The following is a 15,683-nucleotide window of genomic DNA, read 5'->3' on the forward strand; positions in this document are numbered from 1 at the left end:
CCCTAAGGGCAAAAAAAACCGTCTGCGTTTAATTTAGCGACACGATTTTTGAGTTGTTTTTCTCCAATTTCCGTTTATATTCGGATGAAATCTACGAAGTCAAAATTCAGATGTGTTGTTCGCATCGCAACTAATAGGAAAAAAGAGGGAAAATGACGGCCAATGACGTGTTTTGATAATTAATAACCGCTAAGGACATTTTCAGCATTAACAAATGTTCTTAGCTTATCCTTGGTGGATATTAATTATCAAAACACGTCCTGGGCCGTCATTTTCCCAAAAAACTACTAGAGAGAGAGAGAGAGAGAGAGAGAGGGGTCTCCATTCATCAATAGAAAATTTTCCAATTGGAGAACCCAAAGGAGAACAAAACGGAGCAAAGAGTGCCTATAGGTAAGTGTAAACAAATGTAGATCGTATGACCTATAAATATTTCCCGACTACCATCGGCAGTCAGGCCAATGGAATTGAACCCTATGGTAAACATACCAAAACTCCCCAATACAACGGGCAAATAGCGATGAAAACGTGTTAGCCAAAAACCAAAAAATGGCCAAAGACTTGCAGATACTCACCTGCTCAGACTAATCCAGATGGGATACAACTGCAAAAAAGAATCCCATCAAGAGCTTCCTCATTCATCGTTAGCAGCCATTTTCCTTCTCTGTTGATGCTCTGCACCCTTATAATCCACTACTTCACGGAACAAGATTGGATCAAGCACACAGTTCTCGCTCCCATAAACAGCAGCTTGAACGCTTGCCATCGTCTTTGCTATCTCTCTACCTGAAAATCCTTCAGTCCCGGCCGCAGCTTCCCTCAGAATATCATCTGTCAAGTCCTTGATCTCAATTTTCTGCTGTTGTTTCTTGAATAGGTGGGAAAACAAACCCGGTTTTCTTGCCCCCGCCTTAGCTATGTACTTGTCCAAATAGAGTTTCAGAAGCTTGAAGCGTTCATCTTCACCAGGCAAAGGGAACTCTAGGACTTCGTCAATTCGATCTGCAACAGCTGAATCAAGATCACCCGGGCGGTTTGTAGCAAGAGCAAGGACTATATCCTTGGACTGATCGCCTGTGCGGAAAAGCAGGGCATTGAGTGCACTTCTTTGAGCTTCACTCATGTAGGTTTTGTTTCGCCTGGAAAATTATGGATAAAAAACCCAAATGCTGACTGTTAGATTCACATAAATTAGTCAAATGAAAAAATATGACTGCCAAAACCAAATTAGCCATTGTTTCACGAAGGGGGATAAGTGCTTCTCCCTCAAAAGATTACAAGTCGTTGGGAAGATAAAATAGGTCCTAGAACATTATTGGAGACTACAAGAAGGAAAATATCACTTACTCACACAAAAATGCATCTGCTTCATCAATAAAAAGTAATAAACCCCTCTTCGACTTCTTGCCCCAATCAAACAGTTGATGTATCTTCGTTACAGCCTGTGGACCCAATGGTGCAACATCTCCACCAGTCATTAATGCATAGTCTAGCCCCTGAGAGCAAATCAAACAATAAGTGGGGAATCACCGGGGTGCCAACATAATCTACATGGGTTACCGCTTTCACACACACACACAGAGAGAGAGAGAGAGAGAGAGAGAGAGAGAGAGAGAGCATACAGATTTCCGTGCCAGCTCTCTAGCAGCCATTGTTTTCCCAGTTCCAGGAGGACCATAAAAGAGCATGTTCCTAAATGGTGCTTGATGGGACTTTGTATTGGCAGTTGCACTAGCCAGTTGCTGAATTCGTTTCTGAAGACTAGGGTTTAAGATAACGTCCCCAAATCCATTACCGTTATTTGAAGCAGACGCTTTAGAGGTTTTAGAAGATAGAGTGCTCATACCACGAGAAAACAATCCAGACCATGGGTACTTTCCTCTGGAGGACTCTCTGATCAAAGATGGTTGCCCTAATATTCTGTCCACATAGCTCCATATAACTCGTGCACCTTCTCTGCATTGCAGATGACAAACTTGTATGAGCTTATATCATTGTAACAGACACAATTAGACCTTTAATAGCAGTACATTACATCTTAGTTCAAGAAAATAATGCAGCTAATAATAGGGAAGGGAAGGATAAGCAAAAAATGCATATTCAATATGCATCTAAGACCTCATTACCTTGTTGTGTAGATCCCTGCTGCGAGGGCTGTCACTCCCCCCACAGCTACGACCATCTTATTTTGATCAGTTAATATGGCCCGCAAACCCCCTGCAAAGCATAGATGGATCCCCATAAACTACAACCAATAAGGGAAAATGGACAAGAAGCATCAATACCAACCAAATATTGTTCCCAAGGATTACACCGTAGATCCCTCTAATGCATGTGCAACAATAGACCACATTGTTCAAGAATGAGGAGAGGGTTGATTCCATAGGTTGTTTTAGACTTACTCTTGTACATGCTAGGGAAAGAATTGGTAAATAAGCTACCTAGTCCACAACTTAACATTAGATGCTATGGTTCAAGTTTCAACAATTAGGGTTGTGACTCAAAAAGATCTCACATGTGCTTTATCTTATTAATCAAAATGATCTAGGAGCTTGTCAATGTTAAGATCCAAAATGAGCATTCTAATTTCGTTTGTGTCAGTCACGAGTGCGGTAAAATAAATACCTCCGATATGATCAAAGGTCGTGTTTATGGCAGCAAGCCATTTCTCTCTCTCAGCATTTGCACGCTCTACTAGCATGCGCCTGTTAACCTCTTCACCAAGCTTTGCTTCATGTGCCCTCCCTTCTGCTTCTGCCATAGCCTTCACCCTTATTGTTTCACGTTCGATATTAGCCTTCTCCCTTTCTGTTTGCCGACGCTGCGCTTGAATCTGTTCCTCAGTAGCTCGTCTGGCTTGCTCTTGCCTAAGTGATGATTCTTCTTGCATTTTTACAAGCTCTTGATTTCTTGCTCTGTGATGCTCATTTTCAGCCTAAAAAGTAAAAAGAGACAGTTATATCCTTCCAACTGGTGTAGTTGAAATCCTTAAGTATGAAATAAAGTTATAGCTACCTGCATCCTCTTCCTTGCCAACTCATCCTCGTAACGAGCCATCTGTGATTTTATTTGTGCCTGTTGCTGAGACAGCTTTTTCTGTTCCTCATAAATTACTTTTTGCCTCTCCTGTCAAAAATAGACAGCATCCATTGAACTATTTTAGCATATATTCAAACTTATGGGATCATGGGTACGCAAGACACATCATGCATATCAGGTACAGTAACCACTTGAAATAGATTCAGAGGTTGCATTCTTTTTTACTCTTCCAGAAAAAAAAGTAAAGGAGATAAGGTATGTAACGTATGTTTCATGTCCCAAATTCAAGAAAGATAGGAACTGTAAGAGCAAAACTCCCACTTTCTTATTCGCAGCAAGGAAAAATGCAAGAGAAGCACGATCAAACTCAGAAGAGCACAACATATACCTCACCTAATATTAATCTAATCCCGAAATTTTTTTGCTTCCAGTAATCAAGATTACACAAAGATCAAAGTACATCAAACAAGCCACTTCACATTTTCAGTTGTTCACAACTCCATGAAAGTAAAGCAGAAGTGTTCTTCCTTTTTCCTTCCTTCTATCCCCCAAAAAACTAATTTTACAAATAAAGACAATATAAGAAACTGATGCAGAAGTATGAATCATACAGTTTCAGCTTGAGCTTGCATTGCTTTAAACTCTGCTCCTTTTGAAGTGAATTCTATCTGCCTTGTCTCTTCTTGCTTGTTTATTACGTTGAACACCTAAACCAGCATTAAACTCAGAATTAATTACCTGCCAAAGACTTCAATGTCCATAAGTCACCAATCAAAACTATACATAAAGATACATAACTTTCTACCCTTTTGCGACAAAAATCCATTAACAACAAAAGTGCTGGACATCCAAACCTGCCGTTGATTTCCCCGGGAAACAGCCAAGAAAATTGGCCTGTTCCACTGACCAGAATAACCAAGTGATTCCATTACAAACCCGGTACAGGTCATTTCCAGCATCTGAACGCAACTACTTGCGGAGGGACTACCTATACATTCGAATAAATAATCCCCACAAAACAAAGGCTACCAATACCTCACTAAAAATTTGACAATACTACCCAAGAACAAATCCCCTCTATCAGCCCCTTCGGATTCCAAGAGGGGGAAAAGAAAAGAAGGAAAAATCCTACTTGTTTGGATAGCTGAAAGAACCATGAGAAAAAAAGGTGAAAATTGAAGAAAAAAGATTTATCTTTTATTGGTCCATCTTTACTTCCTGGAGAGATTCAATGAAAATTCACAATCCTTTATCCCCCTCCGTTTCTCATAAAGGCCCTCTATTAATCCGGTCAATCAATCAAAACAAAGACAAGGAAGAATAAACTAAAGCTAACTCGTTGGCCCAGACTTAGAGGTTTGCTCCTTCCTAAAATCCTAAACTCAGAAACTTCCCAAGTGCTATCAATTCCTTCCGAGGCCAGGCTATACTAAGCTTTGCTCCGGTTTTAATTAAGCCCCTCCAGTGAACGGTGGGGGTGGGTTTGGTCTCATGATTAGTCGAGTTGTGTGTAAGCTGGCCCGATCGCCTGAGTTATAAAAAAAAAACTAAAAAGAAGAACTACCAAAAAAATAGCTCGAAACTCCAAACCTTTTTGCCATGGGGAGAGCTGCTAATCTCTCTCAGGGCCTTTGCGCCCCTCTCCAGCGCCTCGGGATCGAACCCGGATGCCGTCGTTCGCGGGTTATCATTCCGAACCCGCGTAGGCTCGGCCTTCGCCGCCGCCCCCGGTTGGGCCGCCGCCGGAGAATCGGAAGAAGCTTGAGGAGGAGGAGCCGGCGAAGCGAAGGGAGAGAAGTTGAAAGGGCCGTCGGCGTAGGCGCAGTCCACGCCCAATGCAGCGGAGGCTAGGGCTGAGATAAGCCCTGCGCCAACAACTCTTGCCATTTTTCTTTCGGACTAAAAACCCGAATCGAGCTCAGCTCTTGGGGGCGATAAGATGGGTTCTGGATTGTGGGAAGAGAGAGAAAAATTTTGTGAGAAGATAAAGGGAAAGTCTTGAAGGGCAAGAAAGGGGATACAGAGTGGGGGAAGGGAAAGAGGAGAAGGTTCAGGGTTTTGGTAGGGTTTTTCTCTCTCTCTCTCTCTCTCTCTTAAAAATCCGGTTTTACTTTTAAAAGATATTTTAGGGTTTTGGTAGGGTTTTTCTCTCTCTCTCTCTCTCTCTCTCTCTCTCTCTCTCTCTTAAAAATCCGGTTTTACTTTTAAAAGATATTTTAGGCACTGTTTGGTACCAATGAAAAAGAAAAGAAAAGAAAGGAAAAGAAAGAAAAATAAAAATTTGCTTTTGTTTGATTGACAGTTTTGAGATTAAAAATGTGTTATAGGATTGCGTATTTTTCATCTTTGGTTAATTTTTTTTAGTACTAATAATACAAACTTTTTGATTTTCGAATTGAAGTATACTACATACATCCAAAAAGTGAAAAAATACGTAGAAAATTTAATAAAAATCACTGAAAATGAAAAAACAGGGACGAAGAAATAGTTAAAAAAAAATTGAAGAGAATATTTCTGTGATGAGAACCAAGTTTAGAAGAAACTTTATTGTTCATAAACGTTTGTTTTATTATTTTCTTTTTCTTTTTCCTCTCAAACCAAACAAAAGAAGAGGAATTTTTTTTATATCCTTTCCTTTCTTTTCTATAGGTACCAAACAAAGCCAACTATTTTTTTTTTTCTTCCCCTAATTTTCTCATTGTATGGGAATAGCCTTTTCATGAGCAAAAATGCTACACGCACAATGGTGCAAAACTCTTTGCACAACCGATCGCTACTCGTTCATTGTTATAATGAACGGTCCAGATTCGCTCAGGAAATAAATAAACTATTTGTGCGAATAGTTTACTTAAAATCTGGACCTTCCAAACATATCTGGACGGTTAGAATTTGTTACACAACACACGCAACAGTTGTATGTGTAGCATTTTGGAAGAAAATAAAAGCAAGAAAAGGAGATATTTATTACTTATTGGGATACTGAAAGAGATGAGAGATGTGGAGAAACAATGAGATATTTAATGAAAAAGGTAATTATTTATTGACTTATTTTTTTGTTTCTCGCACTTGGGGTTTTATCTTCCTTCCAATCGAAGGCCTGTTAGTAATAGCCAAGGGTTGTATAAAGGTTTTATTTTGGGGACAAAAGGCAAATTAATAAAGCCTCAGGTAAATAGACAATTCATTCAAAAATGAAAGCAAAATGTTTAATTATGAAGAGCAATGCTACAAACATTACTTTAAAAATACAATTTCGGATATTACTGCGTCCGGAGCCGTTCAATAGATATGGATCCACATGCATCGAACAGCTTTGGACAGAGTTGTGTCCGAGTTTATATTTTAAAGTTGTGATTGTAGAATTTTTGAGTTAAAATAGTTTACATTTTTTTTTTTTTGATAATCGAAAGGGTGGGAGGGGGCGATCAACGTAGTAACCCCCTTGGGCGTGACCATAGGGGCTCCCTACCCGCCAGTGAAATGTCCGGTTCGAGCCATAGCTACCGTCGGTGAGAAATCCACTTCTTCGGTCCACATACGGGTTCGAAATAAAGCCTGTTAATGACACTACCGGGTATCAGCACAAATGTGCCTCCCGGAGCTCGAACCGGCGCAGGTGTTAAAGAGAGATGGTGACTTCCACCAACTGAACTACCACCTAGATGGTAAATAGTTTACATGTTTAACAGGCAAAGAATACATGGTAACATCTATATTTCATAATATATCATCGGGATAAGCTGGTTTCTTTTTCTTTCTTTTTTTCGGACGAACAAGATCCTCCCATATAATATATACATCAGAACAAGTACAACAAAATACACCGAAACAAGAAGAACAAACACCAAAAAACAAAAAGAAAAACTGCTCAGTTCCGCTGTCGGACCCAACACTCCGCTCGTAGAGGTGAGTGGAGGATCACTGCTGAATTTGGTTGCTGTCACCGCTAGAGCTTTATCTTGACGCCTTCACTGTTGCCGAATAAGATGGTTCCTAGGATTGAAGAACATTTATATTATGGGAAATGATATTGGCACAAAAAAAATTGATGGAGGCACTCCAAAAAACAAAGAAAGTGACTTTGAAATTGCACTAATTTTGGAGTGACTATATTAATTTTTGGAGTGCCAATATCATTTTCCATTATAATAAAACAAAGCTGCTTTCATTAAAAAAATATTTACGCATATAAACGAGAGCAATCTCTTCAACTGTTAGATCACTTTCTTTAAAATTTGTGATCATACGATTAGGAAAAAACGAAAAAGGAATACTTAATCACTCATTTTTCTACCAAATCTCTCTCTCTCTCTCTCTCTCTCTCTCTCTCTCTCTCTCTCTCTCTGAAATTGGTTTGGATACTTTGTGAAAATAGAAAAATTGATGTGAATTTGGAGGCAAATATGTTCATGCACGGAAATTAATAAGAGAGTATAAAATTATGTTGAAAGTGCACATAGGCACGGGCAATCCGCTATACACAACACATGTGATTTCTATAGAACTGATAACCATTTTGTAAAGAAACATGAAATTGACTCGACCAATATTGTACAGGTGCCAACACTCTTGATTCTGATGAGCACCATTTTTTTTTCAATATGCTTTCTGTTATTCTTCACATAGATCAGAACTTCTGTCTTGAAAATATTAGCCATGTGATCATAAATCCCAACGGCAATCCTCCACAAGGCGGCGGCTGAGAAGAGCCTGATTTCAATGGCCCCCCATTCTGAGCCGGTGGAGATGGTGGTGGGATATTTAAAGGAGGCACACCAACCCCACCCAATGGTTGTGGCGCCGGTGATGGCCACAGGGCAGGAGGGGCAGGTGGGAGTGGCGCCGGTGATGGCCACAGGGGGGGAGGTGAAGGTGGGTGTGGTGCCGGTGATGGCCACAGGGCGGGAGGGGCAGATGGGTGTGGCGCAGGCGATGGCCACAGGGGGGGAGGTGCAGGTGGGTGTGGTGCCGGTGATGGCCACAGGGTGGGAGGGGCAGCTGCAGGACTTGAACTATTAGAAGCACTAGGTGGAGGAAGTGGAGGGTGGTTGTGCCCTGGTACCATTATGGCTTGCACCACCCTATCTATGCCATGGCATCTAAAGGAAGACCCTTTAGTGCATATATCAGGGCTAATGATTCGGACGTTGTTTAGGTAAAAACTCCTCATTCCATTGTTGAAAATCCTGAGCAAGAAATCAGGTTTTCCTGTTGGAATAACGGAACCTGTTGGGATTCGTACTAGGTGCTCGAAAAGCAGAGGGGAAGGGATCGAATGACGTAGTAAGAAATCTACTACGTCGCTTTCTGAAATCGGGGTTTGTGCTAGCGTCCAGTCGTTGGGCACCAAGAAAGTGACATTGCCTTGAGTTAGGGATCCAGGGGCCATGTTGATTAGCATGACAAAGGTGAAGTACTTGGCCATCTGCATCTCTTGTGTGGCAACTAGAAGGTCATGGTTTATGGGAGGAAAATTGTTCTGGGCTCTGGTTGAGGATATGAGTGCCATGAGAACAGCTAACAAGGTCATGCAAGCGTAGGCCATTTTGGGTTGGCATTCTCGGCTCAGAATTTTCGGTGTTATATATACGTATACGTATGTATAAACACACACACACATCCGTTTTTCGAAAGAAAGAATGTTTACCTGGTTTGGGGCTTGTGAAATGGGGGTAGCTTGAACATGCTTCCCCTGCTGCTTCAACAAACCAAGTTCATTCCTCCTGCATGAATTCAGAGTAACATTTGGTTGTGTGTGGAATTTTATATAGTTCAAACCTTGAAGGGCTATAGATATTCTTTGTGTGCTTTGGTACGCTTGAAATTTATAGGCTGAGATTCAATTGAGTGATATAACAAGTTAGAAAAGAGAAAGAGCGGTGGATCCCGGCAAGATGAATTTCCTTTTCATGGAGAGTGGATTCCTCATAAGTCGAATCTGCGCTGCTGCGCACTTACCATCATCGATCTAGGCAACAATATCCGTCTTCACCATCTAGTTTCGAAAGAAAGAAGGAACCATGAAACTCGGTATTTCAACCCACAATTTGTGGTATAGAAGATCAAGTGAACTGCAAAAGTCAGGGTTCAGCTACTTTACACATGATCAACTCTTTCAAATTCCGAAAAAAAGAATACACCAAAGAGCAACTCCTAACTCAACAAGTAAGACTGAAATGTCAAAAATAAAATAGAAAAATTAATGTAAACGCCTGAAAAAAATAAAACTATAACGCCGCTGAAACAATTGACCCAATTTCCATCTTACTCAAATTGCTGAAAACACCACATACGATTGAAAGTGAAATGAGTATAAGAATGAGATATCCCGAGTCCCGACTGCCTTCACTGCAGAAGCAATCTGCTGACAGCTAAATCGATACTATAACTTAAAAGAATGACTTATCAGGGAAACTGAAATGAGCCTCCAATTTGGGTACTGCCTTGCGGAGGATTGATGGCCACCCAGAGGAGGGATATGATGATCGCAATAAGTCCCGACCAAACAAAAACAATTGTAGGCGTCTTTCCTCTTCTTCCCATAAGCCCTTTAGCGAACGGGTACATATGTGCCAAAACCCAAAAGCTAAAGAAAACACCACCCAGCAACTTGCTCCACTCAGGAGTCGTGCTATAAATCGTCCGACTAACCCCAACAGCTATCGCAATCAAATTCAACATCATAATTGTGAGTGGCGGAATCATAAGGGATGTCCATTTGACGATATAAAGATCAGCATATTCATCATTCTCATCATCACCGGATGATTTTGAAGTCAAAGTGAAAGAAATTTCAATACCAGCGACGACTTTCAGTAGACCCTGAAGCACTGCAGCCAGGTGGGCACTGGTTCCTCCAATCAACCAAAACTGTTCATTTCTCCACCACTCTTCTAGCTCAACACCGGACCACTTGATTTCAAGTACCGCAAGCAAACAGAGCGTGACAGTGATGGTAAGGAGGTAGACAAGGAAAGTCACACTTAGGGTTTGGACAATGAACTGACCAGAGAAGAGAGATAACGCAGGGAGAAAGCAATAGACAATTAGGAAGATGGAAGTAAAGGGGTATATTCCAACATTGAGATACGCAACCCTCTGTAAAAATTTCATTCTTGAGCTCGCCAAGAGGGCATTGTTGCGGGAGAAGAATATTTCGACTGAACCAGTGGCCCAGCGGAGGACCTGATGGAGCCGATCCGTGAGATTTATTGGGGCAGTCCCCCGGAAGGCGTCCCGCTTAGTCACACAGTAAACTGATTTCCATCCTCTATTGTGCATCCTATACCCAGTGACCACATCTTCAGTAACAGACCCATAAATCCATCCAAGGCGATTTCCCCACTCAGTCTTCTCCTCGTACCAGCAGGAGATGACGCCGATTGCCTCTGCTACAGTTGATGCATCGAGAATCTCTCTAGGAATTGTGAGAGCACCTGGTGGCCGCCCATTCTTTACAGCTGGATGGTCTGCTAAGGGACGGCCTTGGAATTCTGCCACAGGGATGGAATCAATGAGGAAAGTTGAGTTCCCAAATTTTTTAGGAGCCAAAGAGAGGTTCATCTCTTCATCGTCGGAATCACCCATTCTAAGTGCTCGGTTCTCTTCTGGAGCTTTGGCATGCTTTTTATTCCCAGGGAAGCAGCAGCCGCAGCAACCAGGTTGGTGTTCTTTTGATCTAGGTGGATCAAATCCGTAGAGGGCAATCCTTCGAAAGAGGCATCCGGTTCCAACATAGACTGGACCCTGGAGCCCATCAAGGGCCCGCATGTTTCCATCAAAGAAGACAGTGTTGTGATTGGCGTAACGATCACTAGGGTCAATACCCTCGAATCTCTGAGGGAACTGGACATAGCAAATGCGGTCCCCGCCTCTATCCATCATGAAACACATACCTTCCCTCAGAGCTTGGGAGTTGTAGATGTAGTGGTCACAGTCAAGGTTGAGGATAAATGGCCCATTAGACATGATTGCGGAGGCTCGAACCAGGGCGTTCATGGCTCCTGCTTTCTTGTTGTGGTCATAGCCAGGTCGCTTCTCACGGGAAACATAAACAAGCATCGGGAGACGGATATCAATCTCACTCAGGTTAATTAACCTGGCATCATCAGCTGTGCCCAGCAGTGGATCATCGCTAGGTGGTTTCAACATCATCTGCGTCATTAAGCAGGCATGTTCAGATCAGTTACCATTGTTTAGGTCTTATGCTTTCTTACTTGTATTACTGTTGTCTATTTCACCATGCTTACAGTTCTAATTTTCTCTGTCCCGTTTCATTTGGAAGTTAGTTAAGTCATGAAATTAATGAACGGGAATTCAAAATTAAAAACGTTATACTTCTCAAACATATTATTAATAATTAGGTACTAGGAATAATTTCGCTAACTGCATGTTACTATTCTGTTTCAGAAGATGAGTCTACAATCTACTTGATTCTCCACTAGACTAGATTCCCTTCTTTGACTTTCAAAGTAGACAATCTTTAGTGGACATCCCAAACTAGAAAGAGGAACAGCAACAAAAATGGACCGACGAAGAATTAATTAAAAAGTACCTGTATTATCCCAGCATGATCACCTTTGGAGTGCTCTGCTGAAGAGCTCATCCAAGTGCCCGGCCAATGGGCGCCATCAGCCATCCAAGTGGCTTTAGGGATCTTCACACTCTCCACAGGTTCATCGTCTCTCTTCTGTTTCTGTAGCTTCAAAACCTTTACCTCCTCTCGAGCATGAAAGGCATCCGAACGACGGCGGATTGAGTCAGGAAGACCGTTGATCCGGACCTTAAACTCATCATATTCGCGTTTCAATCGTCTACGATCCTTGACAAAATCTGACTTCACCTTATTCTTATAAGGGTCCTTCTTCAAATTGAAATAAGATTCTGGATTCCTGGGCTCAATGTCATGTTTACGGCAAAATGGTACCCATAGATTTGCAAAGCTTGCTGCTTCTGCCATGGCCTCGAAGGTTAAAAGCGCACCTCCATCGTCTGAAACATAGCAAGCAAGCTTTTCAACTGGATAATCAGTAGCTAGAATAGACAAGATAGTATTTGCTGTGACAAGTGGGGGTTCTTTCTCTGGGTCTGCAGTAGAGACAAAGATATCTATGCCTGGAAGATCAGATTTTCCAGTGGGGTTGTTGAGGCTAGGCATTTCAAACTTCTCTTTCAAGACATTAAGATCTGTAGCACGATTGACAGGGCAGAGCTTGGGAAGTTGGTCAAGAATCCAGGAGAAGGCAAACCATAGTTCGCAAACTACGGACATTCCCCAAAGCCAGACTGCATCTTCGTTCGGGTGGTTGACCCTCCAAGCTAAGAAAAGCCCGAGAACAACAAGTCGTACAAATGCCAGAAGCCTGAGAGCACATATGCAACAGACATCCAAAAGTAAACATTAGCATGCATCAGGTAAAAGGGAGCACGTATAACTACGTACAATGAAGAAAATTGCAATTTGCAATTAGTCAATTATACTATGTTCAACTGAGAAAATAGCTACTCAATAGAACTACCCACGGGACATTGACTACCATGCTCAGAATCAAAATCGCAAGAATTTGGAAGAAGCAATAAACATGCAAGCCACTGGAAAACTTCTGTCAATGTCTTAATCTACAGAACAACAGGTATGGACAGCGTGTGCAAATAATGGATGTCCAAATTACTCCAAAGAACCAAAAAAATCACTCCTTTAGGTAGATTGGGAATGTGCTAAGAGCCTAAGACCTAGTGATTCGCTTTCTTTGATTTTCCACTGTAGATATCATAAACCAATTGCAACTGTAACAAGTTACCTACGATGATATAGAAAGGATGAAAGTTCATGAAGCAGAAAATATACCGATATGGGCTGATAATGGCAGCTGGAATCTTCAATTTTCGCGTTAGTGGCCTCCATGGTTTGTTCATTAATTCTAGAGGCTCAACTACGTCATCATCTTTTCCAGTCTCTAATCCTTCCCCCTTAGGCCATATAGCATTACCATACCCATAGGTACCATTAGTTTCAAAGAGCCACCGGTTCTGATCAAAATCTGCAGTCTGGCTTCTCACCAGCACTGATTTGGTTGATTTCATCAGAGACAATCTTCTCTGCATCCTTGACATCTCAGCTGGTGGTGGAGGAAGCGAAAGAGGCTGCCTGTTTTCCACCACTTCATCCAAATCCAAGGCCTTATATGGATCTTTACATCCCGGGCAAATGCCATCTCCAGCTTTAACAGCATCCAAATAACAATCCCTACAAATCTTGAAGTCGCATTCACAGGGGAGAATATCCACGCCCCTTTCGTCACTCATCACCTTAGCATCACAACCAGGAATTGCACACGAAGATCCTTTTGAACCAGCCATTTGGGGGTGATTCGTTTCTGATTCGATCACCTTGTCCATGAGATGAGCTCGCGTAACACTGTTGAACCCACCAGTGAAAAGTGAATTCGACACGTATTGCTCTTCGACCTTCTGTGATATTGCATCCATCGGCTGGTTGTCAGGTGTTGGCGGTAAGTGTACAGTGTAGTTCGTATAACCACTGCCCTCAGGTTCACTATCAAAGTCATCCCTTGAATATGCAGAATATTGTCCCGATGAGCTTCTGCGAGCAAATGTCACGGTTGGGGGCAGGGGAGGCCTCCCACGTGGCGAATCCTGCACATCCGAATTCGTCGTCGATAGAGACAATCGGCTTGCCTTGAAGGATTTCGATGCCATGTGGCAACTCCACTAAAAACCCAATCTCCAAATCCTAGAATTTTCAGAAACCATAACAAATCAGCTTCACTGTCACCTATTTACAGTAAAATTGCCATATTTATCCTCCGATCCGAAGAATTTTAACAAATGAACAAGACATTAGGGGGAAAAAATTGCTTCAGTCACTTTCTGAAAATTATAACATCTACCAAACCAAGAATCAAGAAACACAACGGCTTTAACTATGACTAACTAGCTTAGTATCACGTACAGATCTAAACCCTACGAACATGGAACCAGTTGGAGAGATATTTGAAACAGTTGAAAACAAGTCAAACTCGGTGAACTTCAGCAAAGAAATATTAAGAACACAACCAAGCATTGTCTTCAAGTCACTGCCTGAAACAATACTGCAAAAATCTCCTAAATTTGCTCCGAAATTAGGGCAAAAATTATGGTTGAACAACCTCAGGTCAGGACTTCAACTAACAGAACAGTTTTAAAATACGCTAAGAAAACGACACTTGCAAAGCAGCATTAGCAGTGAAAACGATATAGTTGTTCAGTAATTCGCGCTGAAACACGTACCTAATATCCAGCGAACATAGATCGAACCGTTCCCGAAGCAAATCAATCGGAGGCCTAAAGTTTAACGCTTCATGCAAGAAGCAAAATCTATTTCTATAAATATTTTCTTTCTTTCAGATCTTTTGTAGAATCTTGACAAACAAAAGCACCCTTTTTCCGAAAAATGCGTAGGGACTTATGCCGCGGCCAAAGACGCTTCCGCTTCCTCTAGAGAGAGAGAGAGAGAGAGAGAGAGGTTAGGAGCTTTGGAACGTCATGGCCGAAAGCTGCGGGCAGATTTGGAGATACATAATTGTTAAAGGGAACGCGGAAAAGGAAGGTTTATAAAAATGGAAGCTTCACATGAGGAGTGAGAGAGAGTGGGGAGAGAGAGGCGAATGCGTAGAGAATGAGGGCTGCTACTCCCCCCCCCCCTGACACACCCCCCCCCCCCCCCCCCCCGGCCCCACCTCCCTTTCCCAGTTTACCCCCGCCCCCCCTCTCTCTCTCTCTCTCTCTCTCCCCCCCCCCTCTCCCTCTCTCTCCCCCTCTCTCTCTCTCTCTCTCTCTCTCTCTCCCTTTTCTTTTTTTCCACTTTCTGCTTCTTTTCTTCTTTTTTTTTTTTCTTTTCCAGTTTTTTTTTTCATTTTATTTCATTTTCTTTCTTTCCGGTTTGAATTTTTTTTTCTTTTTAATAATAGGTTCAAGTCTAATTCTAGGCTTTGTAAAGTAATTGAGAGAAAAAAAGTGTTTCAATTGATCATGTTTATCCCACTGTTTTTTTTTCTTTTTTTGTCCTTTATAGATTAAAAAATATAATTACGAAAATAAGTGTTTCAATTTTCAATCCGTTTGAACTGGTGCAAAGTTGTTATTTTTCTGATCATTTCATCCTAAATGGTCATAATAAATTTTTGGCTCCAAGGGTTTTCAATGGACACCCTAAGAGAGTCTTAAAACTAAATAATGAGTCTTAGGGAGTTTGTTGAAAAGTCTTAAACCAAAAAATTCATTATGACCATTTAAAATAAAATAATAAAAAAACGATATTTGCTCTGATTTAATTGAATTGAGAATTAAAGCACTTAATTCTTGAATTATATTTTTAAATATACAAATGGTGTATTTATAGAAATTAAATAAATAAGATATAAGTAATTAAATAAAAAAATAAATTAAAAAGTATGGGGGACCCGGGGGCTCTGCTGCCTCCATTGACATAGTAGCCCCTAAAACGTTTCCGTTTTAGTTATAAAAAAATAGAACCCATCCATTTGCAATCCTATGGAGTATAAACGTGATTTGAAGCAACATACTACTGAATCAGTTAAGAGGATCTATGCTAAATAATGGTTAACAAATTTATAAAATTGTAC

At 41.4% G+C, this 15,683-nt stretch overlaps 3 protein-coding genes across 3 annotated transcripts; all 3 read right to left on the reverse strand.

Annotated features, from left to right (window-relative positions):
- Window positions 1-324: 324 nt before the first annotated feature.
- Window positions 325-5,124, reverse strand: LOC131319947 (uncharacterized). Its single transcript, XM_058350418.1, has 8 exons — window positions 4,630-5,124; window positions 3,651-3,746; window positions 3,016-3,126; window positions 2,626-2,935; window positions 2,127-2,217; window positions 1,623-1,956; window positions 1,348-1,496; window positions 325-1,139 (listed from the first exon to the last, which is right to left on the reverse strand). Exons 1-8 carry the CDS (start codon window positions 4,924-4,926, stop codon window positions 635-637), a joined length of 1,893 nt encoding a protein of 630 aa, XP_058206401.1. The 5' UTR covers window positions 4,927-5,124; the 3' UTR covers window positions 325-634.
- Window positions 5,125-7,443: 2,319 nt separating this feature from the next.
- On the reverse strand, window positions 7,444-8,934 carry LOC131319949 (formin-like protein 20). Its single transcript, XM_058350420.1, has one exon. It carries the CDS (start codon window positions 8,657-8,659, stop codon window positions 7,667-7,669), a length of 993 nt encoding a protein of 330 aa, XP_058206403.1. The 5' UTR covers window positions 8,660-8,934; the 3' UTR covers window positions 7,444-7,666.
- A 136-nt stretch (window positions 8,935-9,070) lies between these two features.
- Window positions 9,071-14,718, reverse strand: LOC131319948 (cellulose synthase-like protein D3). The gene is made up of 4 exons (XM_058350419.1): window positions 14,329-14,718; window positions 12,887-13,792; window positions 11,594-12,401; window positions 9,071-11,193 (listed from the first exon to the last, which is right to left on the reverse strand). The coding sequence occupies exons 2-4, from the start codon at window positions 13,756-13,758 to the stop codon at window positions 9,445-9,447; spliced, it is 3,429 nt and encodes a 1,142-aa protein (XP_058206402.1). The 5' UTR covers window positions 13,759-13,792; window positions 14,329-14,718; the 3' UTR covers window positions 9,071-9,444.
- Between the last annotated feature and the right edge of the window lie 965 nt (window positions 14,719-15,683).

This window comes from Rhododendron vialii, chromosome 3a, assembly GCF_030253575.1.
Source record: "Rhododendron vialii isolate Sample 1 chromosome 3a, ASM3025357v1".
Taxonomy (NCBI): Eukaryota; Viridiplantae; Streptophyta; class Magnoliopsida; order Ericales; family Ericaceae; genus Rhododendron; species Rhododendron vialii.